Source organism: Myotis brandtii, unplaced genomic scaffold (assembly GCF_000412655.1).
Source record: "Myotis brandtii unplaced genomic scaffold, ASM41265v1 scaffold149, whole genome shotgun sequence".
In the NCBI taxonomy this organism is placed as follows: Eukaryota; Metazoa; Chordata; class Mammalia; order Chiroptera; family Vespertilionidae; genus Myotis; species Myotis brandtii.
The window spans coordinates 369333-392103 of NW_005355385.1; the positions used below are offsets into that span (position 1 = coordinate 369333).

Here is a 22771-nt window from a genome sequence, read left to right on the forward strand (position 1 = left end):
CCCGGGACCCCTCAGTCCGCAGGCCGACGCTCCATCCACTGAGCCAAACCGGTTTCGGCTAGAATCAGAGCTCTTAACCATTATGTTGGGCATATTATCCCTACAAGAGAGAAGGCTGCTGGCTGGAAAGTACCTTTACAACAGTGTCCACCTCTCAGTTAACAGTAGCTCAAACAGGCAGTGTGCAAGGAAAGCCCCCTTGGATGGGCAAGGAAGAAGGGGAAGTTAAGCCCAGTGGTGGTTGAGCCAGGAGTCCTTTCTGTTGCCAGAACTACATGTTATGTGCTATCCATTTGTTCTCTAGAAGTAAGAATGCTGGATAAGTTCCAGGCCTGCAGGTGCAGCTTAAGATGATATGTTTTGTGGATATGTTTGCATTTTCAATAAGGAAAGTGATCTTCAGGTCTAGTTAAGGTGTGCCTTGAGCATGGAAATTGTGACTCCCTATGGAAATTGTGATTGTGTTTCTGTCCCTGCTGTACTAACTCCTTCCCTAAAATAAAAGCAAGGATACAGTCTACTGTGGACCTCACATTTTATTCCCTTCTAACTACTGCCTCGTCACTCTTTCCTGAAGAGTGGCCTATATTCTGTTGTCTTCATATCTTTACCTGCTATTTTCTTTTGAATCCACACAGACTTTCACCAACACCAGATCCACTAGCACCACACAGATCAGGCCACCCATGACCTCCACACTGTTAAACCCAACTCTGGAGTTTGGGGCTCCCTCCTTGTAGCACGATATTTTAAATTCTAGGTTTTATTGTTATTTAGCTATGGTGAGGTCAACAAATCAGGACATGGCTGTCATTGAAAAAAAATTGTATCCTCTTTCCCAAGAGAAAGGAACATGTTATACGACAGGGGGCTACCCAGGAAAGCATCAGGGTCATATGGGGGCAGAGGGAGAAGGGGAAATGTGGGCAGGAGACTTTATTGTGGTTTTCACAGGAAGGAATGGGCAAGGTGGGATAGGCAGGCTTAGAATTGGCTAATTTGAATAATTTCAGTAGGCTCTGAGGCATAGGGTCGGTCTCTTGTCCTCTGGTACCTGGCCCTGGAGTGATTAGGGCGGATAAGTAGTGGCACAGTGTGTGGGAACCAAGGGGGGAAAAAAAAGGTGGTTGGAGGTATGGGTTCTGGGTTGGTTGGTGTGCATTTGAAAGATGAACTTCTTTGTGAGATTGGTTAATTCTAGGAGGGGCAGTCCCTCCAGAGTCATCAAATGTCAAAGCATTATAATACAGAAAGGAAAAGATATTGCTAATTTATCTTTTTACTTCTACTCTCAACCCTCTTATGCTAGTAGCCTCCCTCTCAAGGATCGATAAATGTTGGAATGCCCCATGTCTCAGTCCTCAGACACTCTCTTCTTCCTATCTCCCTTTAGGTGAAGTCATGCATCCTCATGGCTTTAAGTAACACTTATATTTTGATGACTCCCAAATTTATATCTCTACCCCCAAACTCTAGACCACCTATTACTCAACTGCCTACTAAACATCTTCACTTGGATGTGTAAGAGACATCTCAAACCAAACATATTTCAAACATATTCCAAACATATTCTAATCTTGATTTTTGCTCCCTAATCTGCTTCTCTCTGTCTTCTCCATTTTAATAAATAGCACCTGCATTTGCCCTAGGTTAGTGACTCAAGCCCTAAACCTAGAAATTTTACTAGATGTTTTTATTTTTGTCAAACCTGTGAGAAATTCCCATCAGGTCTTCTTTGAAAGTATAGATGACAAATGGAAAGACATTGTATGTTGTCCATGGATTGGAAGACAATATTATTTATTAGATGGCTATATTTTCTAATAAACATACAGAAACAGTGTAGTTCCTATCAAAATTTCAGGTGTGTGTGTGTGTGTGTGTGTGTGTGAATAAGCAGATTTTAAAATTCACATGTAAATGCAAGAGAGCCAGAATAGCCCCCACCCCCGCCACACACACACACACACACACACACACACACACACAGACATCTGCAAAATCTTGAAAAAGAGCAAAGTTGGTGGACTCACATTTCCTGATCTCAAAACCTACCACAGAACTACTGTAATCAAGTCTCTGGTACTGATATAAAATAGACATAGCTCAATGGAGTAGACTTGAGAGTCCAGAAATAAACCCATACATCCATAGTTCATTGGATTTCGGTTAGGGTGCCAAGACAATCAATGGAGAAAGAATAATCTTTTAAACAAAATTGTGCAGGGGCAATTGGATGTCCACATGCAAAAGAACGAATCTGGAGCCTTGCCTCATACAAATATTAACTCACAATGCATCAAAGACCTAAATATAAGAAGAAAAGTGATAAAATTCTCAGGAGAAAACATACATGTAAATCTTTTTTTTTTTTTTACCTTGGATTAGGCAGTGGTTTCTTATATATGACACCTAAAGCGCAAGTAATAAAAGACAAAATAGATAAATCAACTTCATCAAAATTAATTGTGCTTTAAATTAAATTAAATTAGAATATTTGTGCTATCAAGAAGCTGAAAGATAATCTGCAGACTGGGAGAAAATATTTGTTAACCATGTATTTGATAAGCAACTTGGCAGTTTCTCAAAAAGTTAAACATAGAGTTGCCATTTAAACAAGCAACTCCTACATATATACAAACCTAAGAGAACTGAAAACATGTCTACACTAAAACTTATATATAAATATTCATAGAATTATTCAGAATAGCCAACAAGTGGAAACAACCCAAATGTCCATCAACTGATGAATGGATAAACAAGATGTGGTGGTATAGTCATACAATGAAATATTATTCAGATATAAAAAGGAATGAAGTACTGATATGTGCTACAACATAAACGAATCTTGAAAATATGCCTGGTGAAAGAAGCTAGACATAAAAAGCCACATATTATATGATTACATTTATATGAAATATCCAGAATAAGCAAATTTGTAGAGACAGAAAGTATGTTAGTGGTTGCCAAGGGCTGGAGGGAAAGAGAAGGGGAATTGGGGAGTTTCTTCTAATGGGTATGGGGTTCCTTTTTGGGATGATGAAAATAATCTAAAATTAGTGGTATAGGTTGCACAATTCTGTGAATATACTAAAAACCACTGAATTGTACCACTGAATCATCTATGTTTTATATATATATATATATACATGTGTATAAATGTATACTAGAAGCCCGATGCATGAAATTCATGCAAGAGTAGGCCTTCCTTCCCGTGGCTGCCAGCACCGGCTTCCCTCCGGTACCTGGGACCCGTGCTTCCCTCACAGCCCCAGCAATTAGCATATTATGCTTTTATTATTATAGATATGCAGACACAAACATACAAGCACACTTACACATATAATTCTCTATTATATGTTAATTATACTTAAATAAAGATGTTGAAAAATTTTTAATAAATTTAAAGGACAAATTAAATATATGTATATATATTAAACTTTCAATAAGAACCACTTCTCACCTCTACTGGCCCCACAACTCTAATCCAAACTATCATCACTTCTGCAAAAATATTCCTCACTGATCACCCCGCCCAGTCTCCTGCCCAACAATAGTCTATTATCTACACCAAGCATATCAAACTCAGAGCCCACAGGCCACATGCAGCCCACAAGGAATATTTTTGCAGCCCAGCCAATATAATGGTATGTAAGAAATGTTTTAATAAAAATTTCATAACTTAATTTTTACAATATTCTGTTATACATAATTATTGATAATGAACTACAACGTTCACTAATGACAGATTACAATAGTCATGTTGCATTCATTTCCCTTACGCGTCCGCGCACCATTTCTCTCCACTAATACTAGCAGTGAATATTTTAGCAGCCAATTGCCACGTCATTAGTCTTTTTAAAAATATATATATATTTTATTGATTTTTTACAGAGAGGAAGGGAGAGGGACAGAGAGTTAGAAACATGAATGAGAGAGAAACATTGATCAGCTGCCTCCTCCTACACACCCCCTACCAGGGATGTGCCTGCAACCAAGGTACATGCCCTTGACCGGAATCGAACCCGGGACCCTTCAGTCCCCAGGCCGACACTCTATCCACTGAGCCAAACCGGTCAGGGTGCCATGTCATTAGTCTTGGACAGAATGTTTGGTGTGCGCAACAGGAAATATTTTGTTTTCAGAGAACAAGAAAAATAGGTTTATTTATGTTACGCTTATTAATTTGTGCAGTTATTCAGTGTCTGGTTAGTTAATGTTCAAGAAAAAAATATTAATTTTTATTAAAATGTTCTATTATTTTATGTTAACAATTACTCATTTATTTCAGCCCTTTGTAGTCAGCATGTCTCTATCAAAATAAACCTATTTCTATGAAAATTGAAGCTTTGTTTTTTTGTGACCCATATAAACTTAAACCTTGTTTATTTGGCCCTTGTTAGCCGTTGAGTTTGACGTGCTTGATCTACACCAAAGCTGAGTCCTCCTTTAAAAGTGTAAATGAGATCATGTCATTCTAATCCAAATCCTCCACTGGCCTTCTGCATTGTACTCAGAGCAGCTCTGCTTCTAACCTGATTTACATGTATGGCTCTAACTTATTTCCCCTGAAGAAATGGTTCCATGGCTAATACAATGTTGACAGCCTCTTGGAGGCCAAACTAGCTGACAGTCATGTATCCTGTCCCTTTTTGCCTTCAACCATGAAAAGTCCTTGGATGGGGAAAAAACCTTGAGCAAAGGTAGAAGTGTAACAGGTGAAACAGGACAAAGGTTGGAACACAACATAGCCAGTTCTCTGCTTTCCCTGTCTAAACCTCTTAATGAGAGATCACCCAAGTGATGGGAAAACTCATTCACAGCACTCAAAAGAGCTTGACTACTTTACCTGCTCAGTCAGCTGTCAAATATTTATTGAGAATCTAGTTCTGTGCTCCTGAGCACTAAACGGAGTGCCTGACACCCAGAGTTCTGGCCCAGCTGGATTATTTATTTGACAAGCAAGATTTGGTTTTCAAGGGCCTACTCCTGAAACTATGGAAGGCTCTATGGGAGAGACAAAGAGATAACCACCAGTGTGGGTAAGTCAGAGGATTGCTTCATATTCAGAAAAGTCTGTTAGAAAAGGAGGAAGAGCTTCTAATTTGGATTGATAAAGAGGCCCTCGCTTCCTCTTACCCTATCTTCCCTCTCTGAGGCCCATAACTTCCCTTCCCAGCTTCACTCTGCCATGGCCCACTTAAAGATTTGTTTATGAGCCCTAACTGGTTTGGCTCAGTGGATAGAGCATTGGCCTGCGGACTCAATGGTCCCAGGTTCAATTCCGGTCAAGGGCATGTACCTTGGTTGTGGGCACATCCCCAGTAGGGGGTGTGCAGGAGGCAGCTGATCGATGTTTCTCTCTCATCGATGTTTCTAACTCTCTATCCCTCTCCCTTCCTCTCTAAAAAATCAATAAAATGTATTTTAAAAAAAAAGATTTGTTTATGAGTCCTGGCCGATGTGGCTCAGTTGGTTGAACATCATCCAGTGCACCCAGGGATTGTTGGTTTGATTCCTGGTCAGGGCATGTGCTAGGTTGCAGCTCAATCCCCTGTGGTGGGGGCCTTGCAGGAGGCAGCCAGTCCATGTTTTCCTCTCACATTGATCTTTCTCTTTTCCTCCTCTCTCCCTAAAATCAATAAAAATATTTTTAAAAAACCACACATTTGTTTACAAGTCATTTCCTTGTTTTCAGGAGTGAACAAATCATCAAGTCATGAGACCAGCAAAACTACAGAAAGCAAAGCATCAGAAGGGCCTGAGACTTTCAATTGTCTGTTTCAGATCCGGTAGAGAACATGTTCCTCCTCCTGCTAATTTTGAGCCTGGGAGTACAGCTTCATCAGACAAGAGGTAAGACGGACAAAGGGAGGGGCCTGAGAAAGAGGAGCAGGTGATGGCCCCTAGCTGAAGCCAACCGTGACAATGTGGTCCTCAGGCGAAAGGCTTTCTTTGAGGGGAAGAGTGATTACTGGCTGTTACAAGCACAGCAAAAGAATGGTGGCTTGTGCATGCCCATGTTCCTGTCTGACAAAAACAGGGACTGAGAATATTGGTTCATCTAGTCCCACTCTCCAATGAAGGTGGTGACAAGAAGATAGAACCTCTCAGACCATGCACCTCGGAACTGATACAAGAGGGCATTGTTTGTTTGTCCTGAAAGGTGAGGTGTCAGGCAGCTGTCCTCTTCTCTTCTGACAGGTAGAGTGAGGAATCAAAGGTCAGGGGGACACCTAAAGAACTCTGTTACTCTAAAGCAGTGGTTCTCAACCTTCCTAATGCCGCGACCCTTTAATACAGTTCCTCATGTTGTGGTGACCCCCAACCATAAAATTATTTTCGTTGCTACTTCATAACTGTAATTTTGCTACTGTAAACAATATGTAATTATATATGTGTTTTCCGATGGTCTTAGGCGACCCCTGTGAAAAGGTCGTTCGACCCCCAAAAGGGTCGCGACCCACAGTTTGAGAACTGCTGCTCTAAAGAGTCTCTTGCAGACATTCCGCTGATTATTGAATATTTATTTCAGTTCCTCTTTTAAAAAGCAACAGTAGCAGTCATTGTTCATTCAAACGCTAATTGTGGATTACTTGAATTGGAAAATCAGAGTTTTCCTAATGTTTAAATGAATAATGAACTTTAATGTGATGCCTTTGGATATTGAAGAAAGGAGTTCTACCAGCAGGTGTGGGTGCTCACAGGTTTTTTCCCATCCAAGGACTTTTCATGGTTGAAGGCAAAAAGCAGTTTCAGAGTTTGTGGCTCTCCTAGGAAAGTCAAGACCCTTCGTGTGTGCAGTGAGGATCATGAGTGTGTTATTTTGGGTGAACACCAGGAGGTAAGAGAGGGAGACAGAAGTGGGTGCAGGGAATTAGGCCCTCAATGATAGCAGCCCCCATGCTTGGGAAGTCCCCCAACATTCTGCCTTTGATTGAGAAAGAAGGGCTTCTTTGGCACTGATAACCTTTTGAAGAGCTTTCCCCTACCTTCCAGGTGATCCCAAGCTGCTCTTTACCCAGTCACATTCCTCCTCCTCCCTTGGGCTGGACAGCCTGGTTTGTTAGGGGCCATCCTTGGAGAACACCCCAATATGCTGCTTACTCCAGCCCTGCCCTATAGTGCCAGCTAAAGAAACATTTCCTGTTTCCTTTCTAAGGCACCCTCCGATTTTAGAGACGTGTAAAAGGCAAAGATGCCTCCTTGCTACCATAGAACTTTAAATTTCCAACCTATATAATAAAAGCCTAATATGCTAAGTGTCCGGTTGTCTGTTCAACCAATCAAAGTGTAATATGCTAATGATATGCTAAGGCCACTCAACCACTCATATGACGTGCACTGACCACCAGGGAGCAGACGCTCTGACTGGTAGGTTAGCTTGCTGCTGGGGTCTGGCTGACCAGGACTGAGCGAGATGGGCTGAACATGCCCTGGAGTCCTCCCGTGGTCCCTCCTCAGCTGGCCAACCTCCCACATCCCTCCCCAACCCCTATCATGCACTGGTGGGGTCCCTCAGCCTGGCCCTGCACCCTTTGCAATTCAGGACACCTCGGAGGATGTTGGAGAGCCAGTTTTGGCCCGATCCTGCAGGCCAGGCCGAGGGACCCCACTGGTGCATGAATTTATGCACCGGGCCTCTGGTAAAGTGATAAGAAAACCAAAGGCCAAAAGAAGGTTCTGAAGCTGCTGTTCCCCATCCCCTGACAGGACTGGGCACTCCAGGAGAAACCTTGGGAATTGTGCAATGTCTGAAGGTTTGCAGCTTAGAAACATTGAGACCTTTTTTGTGTGTGTTTTTGTTTTGTTATTGTTTTAAATTTTCTCTTAAGAAAAGAGTGAGCTAGGATTACAAGTGGTATCATTTTGTATCCCTTACTGAATCTTTCTCCCACGGTAGTACCTTTCTTTCTAAGATAAGTAGCATAAGGAAATGAAAGTAGGTTCTAACTATTAGGGATACTAATAGGCCATAGGGAAGAGAATGTATTTTTACTGAGGACATTAACAATAACCATTTGGTAGATGAGGAAACTGGGACTCAGAAAAATTATTTAACTTACCGAACATTACGTAGTAATTAGGTGGCGTGGGCAAGCTTCCTACAAAGCTACTGTTCTTTCTACCTTACTGAGCTACAATGATGGTGAGCAAGTATGACAGACAATCCTTAACCCACCCACTCTGGATTGGGTTTTTGGAATTAAGTTTGATTATGGGCACATATTAAACATTTACTCTGGACAGTCACAAAACCAAAAAAATATGTATGTTGAATTATGTTTATGAATTAACCAAGAGGAAGCTATACACATATTGTATCTTGCTTTTTGTATAAACTTGGAATTCTTCTCTGCTTTCCACTATATCTTTATGCAAATAATTTTAGTTCAATCAAACATTAAATATCTGCCTAAATTAGAATGCTTACTCCTCAGGTTTTTGTTTTAAGTTTTGACATTTCATGTCTCCCTTAATTAAAGAATTTCTCATAGAGGCTACCTGAGAAAGAAACGGAACACACACACACACACACACACACACACACACACACACACACAGGACTGATGAGATTACTTCTGGCGAGCAGATGAGGTCTGGGATGAGGGTGAAAAGGGAAATTTTATTTAGTATGTTTACCAGGTTGCTGTTATTGTTTGCATTTACTTGTATTATAAAATAAATTTACAAGAGGATTAGTTGTATAATTAAAATATAATTATTAAAATATAAGAATCCTTTAAAAGCACGTGAGAGCAGCCAGTCCATGGCATTCAATGCCCAGAGAGCCCTGGCTATCAGGGAGGTCCGACAGATGACCTCACTGCCCTCATTATCCTGTGCATTCCTAGACTTGCACTCTCATTGAAATGGAAAAAAATGAACTGGATCAATATAATTTTGTGTTACCCTGTTTAAATTTCTACTTTGAAACTTTAAAAATAATACTTATAACAGTATTGTTAGTCATTAAAAAGACACCTAATGCCCATCAACAGGAGAATGCATAAATTACGGTATATTAGCAGAATGGAGTATTATGTGCCATACAGGTAAATTAATTACAAAAACATGCAACTACATCTAAGAATTTTAGTAGCATAATGTTGAGGAAAAACAAAGAAAACAGAAGATGACATCATCACAGTGTCCTTTTTACAAACAAAATATTGCTTAGGCATACATATATATAAGATAAAACTAAAAAAAATAAGCAAGAGAATGATAAACACAATATTTAAAAAGGTGATTACCTTTGGTGGAGGCAGTAGATATATGTTATTAGTAATATTCTAGTTCTTGGGTTTTAGTAAGCACTGGTAAGTATATATTTATTTTACTGAATTCAATATCTTAAATTATTTTTGCATTTAAACCTTTATACCATACATACAGAAAAGAATAAAAAACGAATGTAAACACTGATGCGACCACCCAGGTTAGAAATAGAACCTTGCTAGCTTCCCAGAACTCTTCACCTGCTCCACCTCAACATGACCTCCTCCCAGAACACTCCCTGGAGTACCATCCTATTTGTCCTTTTTATTTCTCCATAAAATAAGTTACTAAAAATCATTCAAAGAAATTTTAGTAAGCAATTGGCAAACATGCTCCTTATAGTTTTCATATCAGCAAATATAGACATCCCTCATTTTTAAGGGGCTCTATATATTTTATTGGACATGCTGTTATTTATTTAAATAGTCCACTATTGATGGACATTACAGTTATTTTCCTTCTTTTTTCTGGATTAATGCTTAAAGAAATGTGTATCTCCTAAAGATTGTGATGAAAATTGATTCTCAATATAATTCAAGTAAACCACTAATCATGAACTCTTTTCTTACTTGTAAGCTCTGAGGATGTTCTACTGTATTACCTATAAGAGAGTTTAAAGTTTGAAATAAAAATTAGTGGAAAACATTTTCATTGTATTTTTAAAATATTTATTTTTAAATTGATATACGGTAAAATTTACTTTTTTATAAAAACATCTATGAGTTTTGACAAATGAATAGTCAAAATCACCACCACAGTCAAGATTTAGAACAGTTCTGTCACTCTTGTCAAACAAACAAACAAAAATCCCCCCTAACACTTTTTAAAAAATATATTTTTATTGATTTCAGAGAGGAAGGGAGAGAAAGACATATAGTTGATGAGAGAATAATTGACCTGCGCCTCCTGCACGCCCCTACTGGGGATCAAGCCCTCAACCCAGGCATGTGCCCTGACCAGGAATCAAACCTTGATCTCCTGGTTCATAGGTTGACGTTCAACCACTGAGCCACACTGGCCGGGCCTCCCCCAACTCTTAAGACCAGACACTCACTCTGCTCTGTCCTATAGTTTTAACTTTTCCAGAATGTCATATAAATGGGACCATTCATTAAACACTTTTTTTGTTGAGCTTCCTTCACTTAGCATAATGCATTTGAGATTCATCCATATTGTTGTATGTATCAATAGTTCATTCCTTTTTGTTGTTGAGTATCTTTAACTGTATGTATGTACCACATTTTGTTTATTCATTCCTCAGTTGAGGGACTTTTGGGTTTCCTATTTTTGGCAACATAAGTAAAGTTGCTATAAACATTTGTATATAAGTGTTTATGGGAACATAGGTTTTCGTTTCACTTGGTAAATAAATATCTGGGAGTGGGATTGCTGGGTCATATGCTAAATATATATTTACTTTTTAAGAAACCATTAAACATTTCCATAGCGTCTATACCATTTTTGCATTCCCAACAGCAAAGTATGAGAGTTCCAATTGTTCCACATCCTTGTCAACACTTGGTATTGACATTGTCATTTTCTTTTCTTAAGTCAGTCTAAAAGGTGTGTGGAAATATCTCATTTGGTTTTAATTTGCATTTCCCTAATATCTAGTGATGATAAGCATATTTTCACATGCCTATGGCCATTCATATATCTTGTTTGGTGAAGTGTGTATTCAAATTATTTGAACAATTTTAATTGGATTGTTTAGTTTCTTATTGTTAAGGGTTTTTTGTTTTGTTTAAATATGTTTTCATTGATTTCAGAGAGGAAAGGGGAGAGAGAGAGAGAAAGAGAGAGATAGAAACATCAATGATGGGAGAATTCTTGATCAGCTGCCTCCTGCATGCCCCCCACTGGGAATCAAGCCTGAAACCCAGGCATGCACCCTGATCAGGAATTGAACCGTGTCATCATAGTTCATGGTTGATGCCCAACCACTGAGCCAATCGGCTGGGCTTCTAGTTTCTTATAGTTTTATTTCAAAACCTAGCAATATCTTGTAATACATTTAAGAAAGATATTTACTTTTGTCTTTTGTCATGACTTGGAGGAAAAAGTAACCTAAATTTTACTCTTTTCATTGATGTTTCTTTCTTCATCTTCCAAAGATAGATAAAACGAGAGGAGGGGGGGGGGGCACATGACCATGGTGATGCTTGATGTCACTCTGGGGCAAGGCCTACACCCTGGGTCACTCCACTTATTCTATCTTCATTCTCCAAAACTACTTCTGTTGACCCCTGAGGCATACAACACAGAAGAATCAGGTTGGGGGATGGATTTCTAAGCTGTCTCCATGCAGAGTTCCTATACAGAGGAGTGCATGAGTCAGCTGCCCAGAGCAGGCTTCTATCTTGAACCAGAAACTAGAGTTTTCTAAAAACTGTGGCTTTTCTAAAGCAGCCCCCCAACTTATAAGCACATCAGGTAGGAAGTAGGAACAAGTCTATGGTTCTGTTGTCAAAGAGAAAAAAAAAGTATAAAATTAGCTTAAAGAGGAAGCTATCTTGGGAGGCAATGCAAATGATTTATTTTGTGTTTACTGGAGATGTGACAGGTGCTGGCTCCCATTGATTCCTGATTGCAAATAAAATGTTAAGTTACCTCAAGAACTTTCAAAAGGACGCCAGCACTATAAGTGCACCCTAATTGTATGCATGTTGAACTGGATTATATAGGTTTTTATCTTTTGTTAAAATGTAGATTCAGTGGATCAATATATTATTAAAGTATGTGTATATTATATAAAATTTTTCAAAGGCTCCAGCATTAGTCAAGGCAACTGCTTAATTTGCCTAAAGAACCTGCACGTGTGAATTTTTCATGCCCCGGCCAAGTCCTTTACCCTTTAACTTAGTCAAGGGCCCCAAATAATGGCGAAAACCTGTTTAGTCTGCTTAATTTTGTAGTCATGGAAATTTTCCAATTTTCTCCTTTGTCTGATAACTTCAGGAGTGCAATGCTAGGCTGAAGCTTAATTTAATAGCCACAAGGCATATAAAATAGAAAACAAATGTATTTTCCTTAGTACAAAGATGAAAAAATGTCTGTCTCACTCATGTTGTAGTATATACATGCCAGTGGATATATAGTCATATCTGTAAAATTGTTAGGGGTATAGGTTTTCAAGTCACAGAAACATAAATTTGAATTCCAACTCCATGACCTTGGGCTAGTGTATCACTTCTTTAAGCCTCAGTTTCCCCAACTGTAAAATGGGGGTAGTAACTCCCACCTTGCAGGATTTAGGGAACATCAAATGAGATGATGATGTAAAGGTAGCCCAGTGTCTGGCTCATTTTGTTTAATAAATATTAACTATTACTCTACTTCCCATTAAAAGTCTCAATGCAGACCAGAGTTTTAACTCAGCTTCTCAAATGTTAATGTGCACACCATCAATCAATCACACTATTAATACTAAGATGCAGGTTCTGCTCCTGTAGGTCTGGGGCAGGCCCTGACGTTCTGCATTCTTAACTAGCTCCCAGGTGAAACTGAGGACAACACTTTAAATGGCAGGATGATAAAAGATGTTTGCAAGTGTTTTATTTGTCTAACCAGTGGTTCTCAATGTTCTTTGAATATTAGGGAAATAAAAAAAAATTGATGCTAGCCTCACAAAAGAATTAGAATTTAATTTTAAAGGATTCTAAGTGGGGCCAGAGCATTAGTATGCTTTAAAAGCATTCCCAAATAACCATTAATTTCCTAGTTATTCTGAGGTACTCATATACATGATTCATGTTTGCTAATTGCTCTTTTCTCTTGCGAACATTAGCTGAAAAACATCACCTGTCTGAGAGGTAGCATGCTTTATGCCTACAGCCCTGGTACACACACACCCCTGTACGAGGCAGAGTGGGGAAGCAAGCAGAAAGTGTATTTTTGTCAAAGGCCCAGACGGTCAAGAGGGGAGTTCTGCTGTGTGCTATGGGGAGTTCCAGAGGAAGTTACAGGCGTTCCTCTCATGAAAAGAAAGCATAGTGTGATAAATACATTTGTTAAATAAGTCGCACCCAGAGTCCTCTAATTCTTGTTATATCTCAGACTCAGCAACTAATCTTCCTCGCAAGCCCCATTTCTCTTCCCTGTTTCCTATTTTTTCATGTGTAATAAAATAAAAGAAGAACGTGCTATGAGGAAAGTTCTAGTGTAAATTCCTGAACCTGGCTCATTGAAGGTGGTTAATGCATTTTAATAAATGAGTTAGCAGAGGCTTAACACATAGTAAGAACTCAACACGTGATAGTTGTAATTATTATCACTGGTGAAAGGTAAGTCACGTTGTTTCAGGGAATGTTGTAATTTGATTCACATGGAAAAAGATGAGCCTGGATAATAGGTGGTAGGAGGGCCATCAGGTGTACAGGTGGGGAGTGTTGAGAGGAAGGAACTACCTCAGAAAAGTGTGTAGAGAATTCCACTCTTGCCCAGACTGGATGGGTAAGGGACAGAAATGAGCCCAAGAAATGCCCAGAAATGATGAATATTCCCTAGAAAAGCGGGGTGGCCTGAGTCTCTTTGGCTTCCACTCTGCACAGAACTGAAATGTCAATGCAGACAATGGGAGAACATCTTGTTTTCTGTGTAGCTTTATTCAGAGTGGTGATCCCTAAGGAACTGTACACAGCGGAACACGGCAGCAATGTGACCCTGGAGTGTGATTTTTACTCTGACGATGACCTGGATGTTGAATATCTACAAGCCAGTTTGCAAAAGTTGGGAAACAATATGTCCTCGAACAGCACCACTTTGCTGAAGGAGCAGCTGCCCCTGGGGAAGGCCTTATTCCACTTCCCCCGAGTCCAGCTGAGCGATGCGGGGAAGTACCGCTGCGTGATCATCTATAGGAGCTCCTGGGACTACAAGTACCTGACTCTAAAAGTCAAAGGTGAGTAGTTTCGGGGCCTGGAATCTGTGGAAACATCTCTCCAACAAAGACCTAAAGTGAGCTCGAGCTAAAGCTGGGAGGATGGTTCTAAGGAGACAGAGCTATCTCAAAGAAAGGAAAAGTACCAGTTCAGAAATAACTTTTTACATATGAGTACAAGGCTACTGAGGTAAGGGAAATAGGAGCAGGAGTTGCAGGAATAAATGGGGCTAGAGGAAACCAGGACATGAGTCCTTGAAAGGTGAGGAGGAGCCAAAGGTTGGCTGTGCCTAATTCACAGTTTGTTTGAGGACCAACATTACTTGATTATTAAGCTACTCTTTGAGAACAGCTTATTCCCCCCAGTCCAGAGTTATTTAAACCATGGTTTGCCATCCATTTATGAATTAAAACATCAGTTTAGTGAGTAGTAATCAGGTAGATGTTTTCCCCCCAATAAAATGAGTGAACAAAATGAACAGAATAAAATACATCAGAGGTTGTATATTGTGTCTGTTGCCTCACTCTGGGTCAGTCTAAAAGGTTTGAAGGGTACTACTCTAGTCCAAGCCTCATTAATTGCTGATGAAGCAGAAATTCACAGAAGTGAAGTGGGTGGCCTGAGGGAGCCCAGGGTAACGCCATTGGCTGGAGCATTGACCAGATGCATCATAGATGCACCAAGGTTGCAGGTTGGTCCCCGAGTAGGGGCACATGCAGAAAACAACCAGTGAATGCATGAGTGGGTAGAAGAACAGATTGATGTTTCTCTCTCTCTCTCTCTCTCTCTCTCTCTCTCTTTTACTTTGCCTCTTTCTCTCTTTCTAAAATTAATTTTAAAAATAAAATAAAATGAAAGTTTAAAAAAAAATAGCTGTCCCCATTCCTCTGTGTTCAGGGCTCTTTCCACCACAGCAGGACTCAAGAACCTAAATCTGGAGAGATCTTCACAGAGGAAGGGAGAGAGAGAGAGAAGTATCAATGATGAGAGAGAACCATTGACCACCTGCCTCCTGCACGCCCCCCACTGGGGACCAAGCCCACAACCCAAGCATGTGCCCTTGATCAGAATTGAACCTGGGACCCTTCACTCGCAGGCCAATGCTCTATCCACCAAACCAAACCAGCTAGGGCCTGCCTTCTATCTTTATTGCATTTTCTACATCCAGACTTAAACTGGGAGGAACTTCTAGAACACTGAAGTTAGTCTGAGTTCAATTAACAGGAAGAGAGAAGACTGTACATTTCATGATCCCTAATGGCCCCCACGTTTGTTGATCTCTATTTGAATGCTGTAAAGCATCTAGGATTTGGGGGCAATTGAGGGCCAAACATCCCACTTTTTCTCTGTGGCTGAGGGCTACTTTTTATTCTTGGGAAGGCACTCTGCTTGCTTCCTCATGTAGACCAGGGATGGCTCAGGTGTGGAGCAGATTTATTTCTTAAATATTAATTAATTACTTAAACAACTAATTAATTTCTTAACTTGTTAAAAGTCTCCAAACTAGGGCATATGGGGATCACAAAGACTTTATCTAAGGAGTGCATAGGCACAGGCAGTTTTAGGAAATGAGTTTCTCAATTTTCATCTTCCCCAAGTACTCTTTCCCCAAACTGAGTGTGCCTGAGAATGTGCCTTCCAGGCAAGGCTCTTGGGGTTCCCCTAGAACACTTCCTCTTTTAGTATTGCTTTCTTCCACTTCAGAAAAGCCCACCTGTCACCCATCATGAATACAGTGCATTGCCCCACAGTGTAAAAACCTCCATAACCCGGTAAGTGGCCTTGTTCTCCACTTTTTTCTTTTGATTCTGCTGATACCGTCCCGCTCTCATCAGCCTCCAACCCGCTCTCTCCTTGAGCCCGAGCACCATGCCTGCAATTAAATTGCAGAGTTCTGATGGAGAGATATTTGAAGCTGATGTTGAAATTGCCAAACAATCTGTGACTATCAAGACCATGTTAGAAGATTTGGGAATGGATGCTGAAGGCGATGATGACCCAGTTCCTCTACCAAATGTTAATGCAGCAATATTAAAAAAGGTCTTTCATTAGTGCACCCACCACAAGGATGACCCTCCTCCTCCTGAGGACGATGAGAACAAAGAAAAGCGAACAGATGATATCCCTGTTTGGGACCAAGAATTGCTCAAAGTTGACCAAGGAACACTATTTAAACTTATTCTGGCTGCAAACTATTTAGACATCAAAGGTTTGCTTGATGTTACATACAAGACTGTTGCCAAAATGATCAAGGGGAAAACCCCTGAAGAGCTTCGCAAGACCTTCAATCTCAAAAATGACTTTACTGAAGAAGAGGAAGCCCAGGTACGCAAAGAGAACCAGTGGTGTGAAGAGAGTGAAAAGTTGTGCCTGACACTGTAAGGATTGTTCCAAATACTAGTTGCCCTGCTCTATTTATAATTGTTAATATTAGGCAAACAGAAGACAAATGCAGCAGCAAATCAATTGTATTAGCAGAATTTTGTCCTCATTGCATGTGTAGTTTGGGTACAGATTCCAAACCTATGGCTGAGTTTTTTCCAGTATGATCAAAAGCAGGGGTCCTCAAACTACGGCCCGTGGGCCACATGCAAATACAAATATTGTATTTGTTCCCGTTTTGTTTTTTTACTTCAAAATAAGATATGTGCAGTGTACATAGGAATTTGTTCATAGTTTTTTTTAAACTACAGTCCGGCCCTCAATGGTCTGAGGGACAGTGAACTGGCCCCCTGTTTAAAAAGTTTGAGGACCCCCGATCAAAAGTATCTTTTTTCTTTGCTCTGAATAAAACTGAATTGTGGGTTCTCTATAAAAAACAACAACAACAGCAACAACAAAAACCTCCATAACCCTAAACAAGAGAGTAATTAGAAATATTAATAACTTACCAAACTATAGTGACTAACAAATCTATTGCAGATAAGGAGATATCGAGTTCTCTGTTTTCAACAAAATTGAAGGAGGCCCTAATAGATGAGCACCTGATAATAAAAGATGAAGTAATTGTTGCCATATAAACATAAGGCTTTCAAAGAATGAAAGCCTTACTTCCATCCCCACCAACTTATTTTTATGGGCAAGATTCCTTAGTCCTTATAGCTATAAAAAAAATGACAGATAGAAATAGAATTGATGTTGAATCTTGTCTCATTTCAACCATAAATCAAATGGATCCTCTGATTCATGAACAAATCAGGAAAAAAGCCCCATTCATCCCATAAGAGATACATTTCCAATAAAAATTTATGTTTAATAACTATCAATATTCATATTTTTATGTTTTGGTTTCACATGTGCTAATAATAATGGAAATTAGATTTCAATGCAGAAGAAAGCTTTGAATACTTGAAGCCTTACGGTCACAAGAAAAAATATTTAATTTTAATAGCCACACGTCACGTTCGGTTGCAAAGAAACATGGAATAATCAATAAAAGACCTTTAAATACGATGCATTAGGATAAAATCCTATAGAAAAGTGGAATGGAAATGAAGGTTCAAAGAATAAAAAGAAACAAAGTAAAGCTCTGACCATTAGAGAAAAAATTTTGTATGCACTTTTCAACAGATGGCAGTGTCTATAAAAAACTTTCTTCCATATCTAGATGACATTAGGTACATATGTAAGAGAGAGATAATTGTTTTATTAAAAATATAAATGTTTCCAAACTGCTAAATGTCATATATTTTTCCAACCTAGAAACACTAAAAACTTTAAGAATCAACTTAATATGTGAGAGGGTGCACGCTGCATCACAATTCTTTTCGGAGAAATGCAAGGGAAAAAAAAAAGTTGACCATCATCACCTAAGAGTATTTTATCCTGATCAGGGATCTCTGAAGGAAGCAGAGGAGAACTGGAGCCCTAGTTAGGGTTTGCTTACATGAAATAGGACTAAAGGAAGGATGAGCTTTTTCCTTAAAATGTCTGACCTATGGTATAAACATTGAAAATATTTTTTTGCACCTTCTTTAATGTCTGGGCAACAGTTCATATTAAATATATGAAAAAAGAACTGATTAACAGATTTCAAAAGCAAAGGGGGGGAAATAGAAGGTAAGATGGCTGAAGAGTCCAGAAGAAACAGTAACAGGAGGCTGCAGCTTCTGAAAAGCCAGGTTGCAACTGCAAAAACAGTGAAAAATCTGTCCAAGGGAGAGCAGGGAGCATGGAAGTGGCCCTGAGAGGCTGGGACAGCCCAGGAATTGAGCTCACAGGTTGAGAACCGGCCTATGCAAAGAATCCCCAACAGACACAGAGCAAGTACTAAGAAGAGAAGGACCACACCAACCTGAAGGCCTGGACAAAGCATGACGATGAGGATGGGAGACAGCCAACACCTGGGATGAGCTGAGACTTGCAGAAGTACCTCAAATCAACAAAAAGGCCCCAGAGAGACAGTGCAACTTCAGCAAGTGGAGGATGGAGGAGGCATGGCTTCCATTCTTAATTACTAGAGAAATGGTCTTCACCCTAAGAAGGGAAGACAAAGGGCATAGGGAGGAAACAGCCCAAGAGGAGCGATGTGGTAGTGAAAAGATGGCTATGCTTTCAGCCTCTAGGCCCAGAGAAAGCACTTGCTAAAAGAACTTACTGATGGGGGCTCTGATCTTGGTGTCTTTTCTCCATTGGGGAAACAGAAGGGAATAAGGAGTTAAGGAACAATGAATTTTGAAGGGGAGAAAAGCTCCTGGGAATTATAAACTGTTAAACCTGAGGTTCCTCTCCAGACAAATGAGAGCAATCCTAAAAAATTTTTGTCAGTGATTATTAGAAATCTGTTGGAATTGTTTGAGGCTAGGACATGGAAACCTACTTTTTTATTTTAACCTTAGTTACAGTCATTATGATGATAAAACAAACAATACTATGTACAGCTTATCTTTATTTCAGCAATGCTAGAGTTGCCAGTAATTTATAAATCATATAGTCAAAGAAAACAGAAACCACTTAAACCAGTGGAGATTTAAATCAGGAAATCTTTTGATGGAATAGACTGAGAAGCCTACCTAGGAAGCTGCTACCACCAGTGGGCTGGAGGGAAAACAGGAAGGCATAGGGCCCAGAGTCACATGATAGACACTAGAATCCAGTGAGCCTGTCCAATGGTAGCGGGAGCCAGGGAAGAAATGTAGCTGTTGCTGGAGAGACAAGTATAACACAGAGCATGGGGGAGGAATACCTTAACATTTTCCCCTCTCTCACCCTTCAAGCTTCCCATCATGTTCCTATTGGCTGTCAAGAATCCGGAATACACAGCCTGCAGGAATCAGTCTTCCTGCAGTAAAAAGCAGAGGAGAAAAATTGAGGGATGGATCTGAGGACAAACAGGCCCAGGACCCACACAACACACACCTTGTGCATAAAGTAGTAAAATGTGGGTTGAATAGTAGTAGTTACCTGTATCTATAACAGACAGAACAACTAGTAGTTGTTGAGTCAGGGCCAGCAAAGGGTGATTGATGGTCTTGGGTCAACCTGGAGAGACTCTCCAAGTGCCAAGGGGTCTGTTACAGCCAACCAGGCTAGGCAGTAGTTCATTTATTTAACAAAATTGATCTTATGACCCTAGCCTGTTGGGCCTAAAGTGTGCTCAGCGCATAGGAGGTAATTAGTCACACTAGACTTTGTACTGCTTACATAATATCTGGAATATAGCTCACGTTACATTGGAAAAAAGAAAGTGAATCCAAAAACTGGTATCTAGCACTGGGTTTGATAACTATGTCCTGTGAGAAATGGTTGATAGAAAGAAATCTGTTTATCTACAAATGAAATGACTAAATGGATTTTCATTAGTTATTTTCAAATACTGGAAAAGTTGTCTTCTCGTATGGAAGAGCTAATAATTACTAACACTAATTGAGTATTTATTATGTTTTAGTCACATAACTCATTTAATCATTCTAACTCCTATTAAGGATAAGTATTATTGTACCAGTTTTATAAATGAAAAACCTGAAGGCTCAACAGGTCATGTAACTAGCCCTTGGCTCAAGCCCAGTCAAACCTTTCAGATTCTGAAGCCTATGTTCCAACTACTGTGATTACCATGTGTTCTACTACACCAGACAAGAACCAATGGTTGAAGTCACCATGAGGCAAAATTTGACTTGGCATAAGGATGCTTTTTTCAATGAAAGTTTAACTTTTTATTGTCTAAAGATGGCAATAACTACTTCTATAAGTAAGAGCTTCCATTCATAGATTTACTTAATGAAAAGTTAGGTATCTTGCAAGTTACTAATATTAGAAAATAAATATTATTAAAAATAAAAAGGGACATTTCATAATGATAAAAAAGCCAACTCAACAGGAAGACATGTGTGTACATCAAACACATAGCTTCAAAATATATAAAACAAAAATTGGCAGGTGTAAAAGGAGACATAAACAAATCCACAATTATATTTGGAGACTTTGAGTCATCTCTATCATAACTGATGGAACAACAACAACAAAAAAAAAATAGAAGAGTTGAACAACATAGCCATCTTGACCTAACTAACATACATGAAACTTATACCCAACAACTGTAGAATATATTCCCAAGTGCATGCATCAAGGTATTTATCTTCCAAAATTACTAAAGATATTTCTAGAGCAGGAAGTTGGACTAATTGTATTTTAAGACCACTCCCACCTCTGAAATTCTAAAAGTTACTCATCTTTTCCTAAGAATAATATCCTCAATCCAGCTTCCTCATTGTGTGTTGCTGATAGTGATGCCATTTCAGCCACTTCCCAAATACAAGAGGCTGTGGCAACATCTTGAAGTTTTATAAATGTAGACGTGTTCTCCTGTCCCTTCCCCAAACTTTGCTGATTCTTTTAGTTGAGCATCTCTCTCCCATCTCCACATATATAGAGAGATAGAGAGATAGATGATAGATAGATAGATAGATAGATAGATGATAGATAGATAGATAGATAGATAGATAGATAGATAGATAGATATCCAGGTACAAGCCTTAGCCCAGCTCCTGATTCCTCACCCTCCTAGCTCTGAAATCACCTATCAACTTGGCCATGAAGATCAGCTTCTTATCCCAAGCTACCCTGTGGGAGCAGGCCAGACCTTCACCCACAACACACTACTCCTATAAATTCACTTATGCTCCTCCATCCCCCCAAATGCCCCAGAGCTTCAGAAATAACCTACAACATGACTATAAGAGGAATTGTACCAAGGAGGGAAAAGTGTAGATAAGTAACAAAATGAGTATTCAGAATGCATGACTGATTATTAGTATTTGGCTCCAAGACTGGTTAGTCTAACTGGTTCAAGTCCTTCAGTAGGCTGGTTCAGAACCTGATTCTCCTTGTATACTAGTTCTGGGTACTCCCAAGTCCCCCTGGAAAACACCCTTCCTCTATATTGCTCCATCCCTAGACATTTTCAGTTGCATAGAGAATCATCCTCTGATGATGATTCCAATACAAAATTGAGAATACAGTAGCTGTGAAGGGCATGAGTTCAAGTCCTCCCCCATCCATCCCTGATTCCAGCTGTTTCCTTATTTACAAAATAAGAATATGAATTTTACCTACCTCACAAGGTCCTTGTGTAGTTTAAATGACATAATGTATATTAAGGGGAAGGAGTCAGGAATTAGAGCCACTCTCCCCTGCTCCTCTCCATGTTCTAAACTAAGTGAGCAATATACACAAGAATTAATACCAAATGGGAAATGACCTCCATTTTTAAACTAATAAGTGGATAAGAACATGATTTTCCCCTCCCCCTATTCTGGGGCTTCTCTGGTAATTTACACAGGAGAACATGACTTAGACTAGAGTCCTTGTGTTTCTTGTTCCTTCAGCTTAACCTAAGACTCCAGGTTTGCAGATCAGACTCTAAGGTCACTCATCACACAAAGCATTCAACCTCTCTAGCTTCAGTTACCTCCAACAAAAATTGGGAATATCAACAACACCATTTTTTGTTGTCTTGTAATACTTAAATAACTCAATGTGTATAAAATAGCATATCTGGGACAAAGAAAATATTTTTAAAAAATAAAGGCATTATTACTTAATATTGATAATGATTACCTTTTTTATTTCATATGGTATTGGGTACAGAGCTCCACGGGAATCAGAAAAGAAAGACTTATTTTTTTTCTTCTTCTGTCGCCCAGCTTCCTACAAGAAAATAAACACTCGCATCCTTCAAGTTCCAGGGACAGATGAGGTAGAGCTCACCTGCCAGGCTGAAGGGTACCCCCTGGCAGAAGTCTCCTGGCCGAATATCAGTTTTTCTGCCAACACTAGCCACATGGAGACCGCTGACGGCCTCTACCGGGTCACGAGTATCCTGCGCCTAAAGCTGCTCCCTGGCAGAAACTTCACCTGTGAGTTCTGGAACGCTGATGTGAAGGAACTTACTTCTGCCATCATTGACCCTCAAGGTAAGAGCAGCTTCCCTTCCTAACTATCAGTCACGTTTCACTTGGAAGGAGTAATTTGAGGAGAGTGTAATAAAGGGACTACTTATGAAGTTATGATCAGGATTTAAAGAAACTACTGAGGATAGTGAAGGACCCTGGGACTTCAACAGTAGGGGAGCCGTGACCACATTGGAGAGGTGACTGAAACCTGGCGAA

At 39.7% G+C, this 22771-nt stretch overlaps 1 protein-coding gene and 1 pseudogene across 3 annotated transcripts in view; both read left to right on the forward strand.

Annotated features, from left to right (window-relative positions):
* PDCD1LG2 (programmed cell death 1 ligand 2) overlaps positions 1–22771 on the forward strand; it is a 54728-nt gene that overhangs the window by 5218 nt on the left and 26739 nt on the right. For all 3 annotated transcript variants that reach the window (XM_014535690.1, XM_014535691.1, XM_014535689.1), the window contains exons 2-4: positions 5699–5856; positions 13883–14182; positions 22307–22576. In XM_014535690.1, coding sequence (XP_014391176.1) covers positions 5802–5856; positions 13883–14182; positions 22307–22576 — 625 coding nt within the window. In that variant the 5' untranslated portion in view covers positions 5699–5801. The remainder of the gene's footprint in view (positions 1–5698; positions 5857–13882; positions 14183–22306; positions 22577–22771) is intronic.
* Positions 16014–16711, forward strand: LOC102258972 (annotated as a pseudogene).